This window comes from Otolemur garnettii, unplaced genomic scaffold (assembly GCF_000181295.1).
Source record: "Otolemur garnettii isolate 467f Iridium unplaced genomic scaffold, OtoGar3 scaffold00018, whole genome shotgun sequence".
Classification (NCBI taxonomy): domain Eukaryota; kingdom Metazoa; phylum Chordata; class Mammalia; order Primates; family Galagidae; genus Otolemur; species Otolemur garnettii.
The window spans coordinates 22,475,893-22,480,383 of NW_003852413.1; the positions used below are offsets into that span (position 1 = coordinate 22,475,893).

At 49.6% G+C, this 4,491-nt stretch overlaps 1 protein-coding gene across 1 annotated transcript; it reads right to left on the bottom strand.

Annotated features, from left to right (window-relative positions):
* Positions 1 to 548: 548 nt before the first annotated feature.
* EIF1 (eukaryotic translation initiation factor 1) lies at positions 549 to 3,329 on the bottom strand. The gene is made up of 4 exons (XM_003786378.3): positions 3,060 to 3,329; positions 2,190 to 2,353; positions 1,943 to 2,044; positions 549 to 1,401 (listed from the first exon to the last, which is right to left on the bottom strand). The coding sequence occupies exons 1-4, from the start codon at positions 3,088 to 3,090 to the stop codon at positions 1,357 to 1,359; spliced, it is 342 nt and encodes a 113-aa protein (XP_003786426.1). The 5' UTR covers positions 3,091 to 3,329; the 3' UTR covers positions 549 to 1,356.
* Between the last annotated feature and the right edge of the window lie 1,162 nt (positions 3,330 to 4,491).

Here is a 4,491-nt window from a genome sequence, read left to right on the forward strand (position 1 = left end):
AGCCCACCACACACCCAAGTGGTATGGCATCACCTAGAGGTTCCAGAGCACACAACTATACAGCATAATAATCCGAAAAACGCCGGCAAGTTCAAAAACGGAAACAATCCCGGCCCTAAAAAACAATTGCCAATCCAACCAACCAAAAATTAAATCCAAGTCCCCAAAAAACGTAAGCCACAAAAACTGAAGCCAAAAACCCAAACCCCAACAAAACAAAATTTGAAAACCCCTGGAACCTCCCCCCCTTCCAAAAAAAACCTGGTAACAAAGGGGGAATCAAAGGATTATTGATCAACTTGCTGTCAAGTTCCTCCTCCACAGCTAAGAGTGAAAGGCCAGTGACCACCCGACTCCTGAGGTTGCTGGACAAATGCTCACAAAACAATTGACCTGTGATGGGAAAGCCCATAAAAGTTTCTTGGCCAAAAAGTTCAGGCCCCTCCTGATAAGCTTTGGGTGTAGACATATCCTCCACTACCCATTTTTAGAGTCCCTTCATATGCACAAGATGGACTGTATATAAAGTAGAATCTGCAAGCCAGGTGTTTCTGAAAACAAGTTTTATTTAAATAAGGGTTTAAATACATTACACATAACATTAAAATTGAAGGGAAAAAAACCAAAAACCAGTCTTGTTACTTCACATGGCATTGGGCAGCTGTTGCTAGTAAGTTGCAAGCTCTACAACTAGCTACATAGCTGATACATCAGTTTTGAGATTTGTTCCCTTGTCAAAAGTTTAACTGATAGAAGGTTGGGCTCACATTCTGATGTTTGGACATCCCTTAGCTAGGATATGTCTGGTCAAAAAGACCTTGGTGGAAAGCCAGATGTCCTTATCACCCTACTGGAGGGAAGATGGCCTAAGTTCTGCCCACCTGGAGATACCAGAGGATCTTTCCTTTACTACCAAAGACTTCCTCTAGAGGTACAACTGCATTGCTGCCTTACCCCATCCTCTCAGATTCACCGAGGGTTGTCCAGGTGGTGACATTCTCTTAGGGCTGGGAACTCTGCAGAGGGAGAGGCGAGGAGCTTCTGGCCAGACATAGCCGTCTGTGATCTTAGGGCTCTGGGCTTGGCTGAAACACTATGTTATTGCTTTGTTTCAAGGCTTGACACTGCCAGGTGCCTCCTGCTTGACCTCTGTTTAAATGAGGGACTTCAAGACTAGACAGCATGGCTCTTTTCAGTTTATTGCATGAAGGAGTTACACTAGTCCAAGTTAAAAGCAGACCCCAAATGGTTACATTATACAAGCTGTGAGGTTTTTAAACTTGTGACAAGGGACAGAGGGAAAATTCTACTCATTGCAAGGAAATCCTCACTTAAGCTTCAGTGAGCCACAAGCACTTAAAACCCATGAACCTTCAGCTGATCGTCCTTAGCCAGTCCAATCTGCAAAGAGAAGAGGGCAAAGTTGAAACAAGAGATGGCAAGAGTCAAAGTCCCCATTTCTACCAATAATCCTGTCTTCCGCTACTACACCGGCCAAGACAAACCGAGGTGTATACCTCAGAGCACACAATGGCACAACTGAGGAGACGCAGTTAAGAACCACCTTTTCAAACATACTGCACCTTCTAGGCTTCAATCAGAGAATGTGAGGAAAGAGACCAGGTATTAGAAATCTCTTCAATTATTTTAAGAACCAATGTAACAAAATTCTAGTTCCACCTAAAAAATCCCTACGTCCTCATAAATATAGAAATCCACCATCTGGCTCATCTATGCCTGTTTGCCATTTAAAGCAGATCCACATAGACAGTAAACTTAAGGGAGACAAATCCCTTCTGCCTGTGTATTTCAAAACTCAACAGTTGTTTTTGTTAGCCTTACAGATCAAATTTCTGTGTCTCCAGTGGAAATTTAATAGACTAGGCAAGACTTGAGATTTGCCAGCAAAGAGGTCCAAAGGTAATTCAGTGACTGAACTCACCTCTACAAGGAACTGGCATATGTTCTTGCGCTGGTCACCCTGTAGCTGAATTACTTCTCCATATTCTGGATGCTCAATTACAGTACCATTGCAGGCAAATTTCTACAGGTACAAAGGAAGCAAAACAAATGAGGCCAACAGCACCAAAGCATCCAACCATCTCCGTTGGTAAGGGCTACAACGTAGTTAGCACCCCCGTGTGGACAAATGAAACGCGACTTCCCTATAATCGCCATTGAAGACTTACCTTCTTAAACGCCTTCACTAATTTCTTTTTATCGTAATCATCAGCGATCCCTTGAACAGTAGTAAGGGTCTTCCTGCCGTTTCTCTGTTGAATTCTTATATGGATATAATCCTCAGTGCCAGCAGGAAGCAGGTCATCACCCTTACTTGCATCAGCAAAGGGGTCTGGGAAAAAAGGTCAAGCTTGCTAAGAGCGGCCAAGGTTCGGATGACCACCACCCAGCCCCCACCGCGATCTTGTGCGAGTGCAGAAACCAAGGCTGAAATCTTCAGAGCTCAGGTCAGGTCGGATGAGTCCTTTGTTGGCTCTCCCTGAACAGGTCAGTCCGGACGGCCGGCTTCCCCAGGCACGGACAAACATGGGCCTCCCGCCCTCCCTCCCAAGCTGATCACGTGTCAGGGCAGCCGGAGCTGGCAGGAGGCGCCCCACCCTGCTGATGCAACCCGCCGGAACCCAAGCTCTCGAGGCGGAGCCAAGCCTCTCACCCCCATTGGCGCGCCCGTTTGCCACTTAGGGCTGGCACCGCCTTTCCCTCCAGCTCGGGGACAACAGCGAGCGACGTAACGGACATGACGCACAGGCGGCGGGAGGGGACGGGTGTGGCCCGAGGAGGCCCGGGAGCCATTAGTAAATGCGCCACCCGAGACACTGAGCCCGCCCAAGGGTTGACCTCCCGCCCGCTCCTTCCGGTCGCGCTCAGGGCCCGACCCCAGCACCTAGGCCTTGGGCCCGTGGCCCCGCGAGCCCGGACGCCTCTCTCTCGTCTGAACTTACGAAGGCCCGGAGCGCTCGGCAGCTCCCTGGGTCCTGTCTCCTGGCCCGGGACACATGGCTGCCCTACTTGGGCTCACGACCTTTCCCATGGCTTACCGAAAGAGTGGAGGTTCTGGATAGCGGACATACGATACGATTCCTTTTCCTCGGTGGAAACGGCCTGCGGAAGGCGGCGGCGGGAGAAGGCGGGCGGGGGGGACGGAGCGTCGGGAAGCGAGGGGGCTCAAGGGGGAGGCTGCTGAGTCCTCGGCGGCGGCTCAGTGACTGGGGCGGAGGGGCGGCGCTTGTATTCACTTATATAGCCGCCCCTGTGACGCCAGCGCGCTGCCCTCACGTCCCGGCCCCACCCACGGCATCGTGCCCTAAGCGCCCAGGCACCGCCTCTTCCAATTGGTCCGGGGGTGGGACACGGGACGACGCTTGCGCAAGAACTCTTGCTGCGGTAGTGAGTCCTCTGGACTCAGGGAAAGATGGGAGGGGGAGGGAAAGCGTTCGTCGGTCTCGGCGCCTGCGCAGTGCAGGTGGACTGTGTCTGGGCTGCGGGGAAAGCTGGCAACCGTTTCGAACGCGCCTGCGCACTATGTCTTCCCCTTTCTTGACCCTGTTGCAGCCCCGCCTGGTTGAAGAGGGGTTTTTCATGCGGTAGGTGGGATTTAGATACTGAGCCTACCAAAACAAACTCAGATCTTTGCTGTGTCGGACCCACCTACTCAGTCACGGAAGGATTTAGGGCAGCACTTTTGATTAATCAACATACAATGTAATCAAAGCCATAACCTCATCATTTAGATTTATAAATTAATCTATTCTGAAAATGGGTTAATCTAATCTAAAATTCTCATGTAGATTAAATTAATCCATCTAGGGAAAGAATATCCCGTCTCATTAACATGATGAATTCAAGGGACTAGAAACTGGGTCTGGGGCCTGAGGATACAGGCGCCAGAGGGTGTCCCTGTGTCGCACAAGCTGTGTGGAGTGGGTTGACCCTTCCCAGGGCTTAGACGAAGTTATTTTCCTCACAACAGTTAATTTTTCTTGCTCTCAATTTATTTACTGCAGCATTTTCAGTTGCAGAGGTAAATAAATATGTAGGGTTGTGACAAGAGACCAGAGGTTTTAGGTCGAAAGGCCTCCAGGGCCAGGCAGGTAAGATCAGGGCTTGCAGACAGCCAGGTGTGCTGGAATGGTGTGGGGTGGCGGCTGGGTCAGAGGGAGAGGCTGCCTTGGCTACTCACCACCGACGCATTGTGCCAGATCTTTTTCAAGAGACCTGGAAATCCGTATGTTTACATAGAATCTCTCAATTTTTAAGTATTGTCAATAAATTGAATTTTTGGAAAAACACTATACAAGCCAAACAAACAAAATGTGTGCCCCATGGACTGCTGGTTTATGCCCCCAGCAGTCAAGATGACCACCATCATAGAGGTAAAGGCTATGGGGAGAGAGAGCCAATAGATGACAGATTGTGATAGGTGTCAAGAATGAGATAAACGAGATGATGTGACAGTAACAGGGCCAGGCT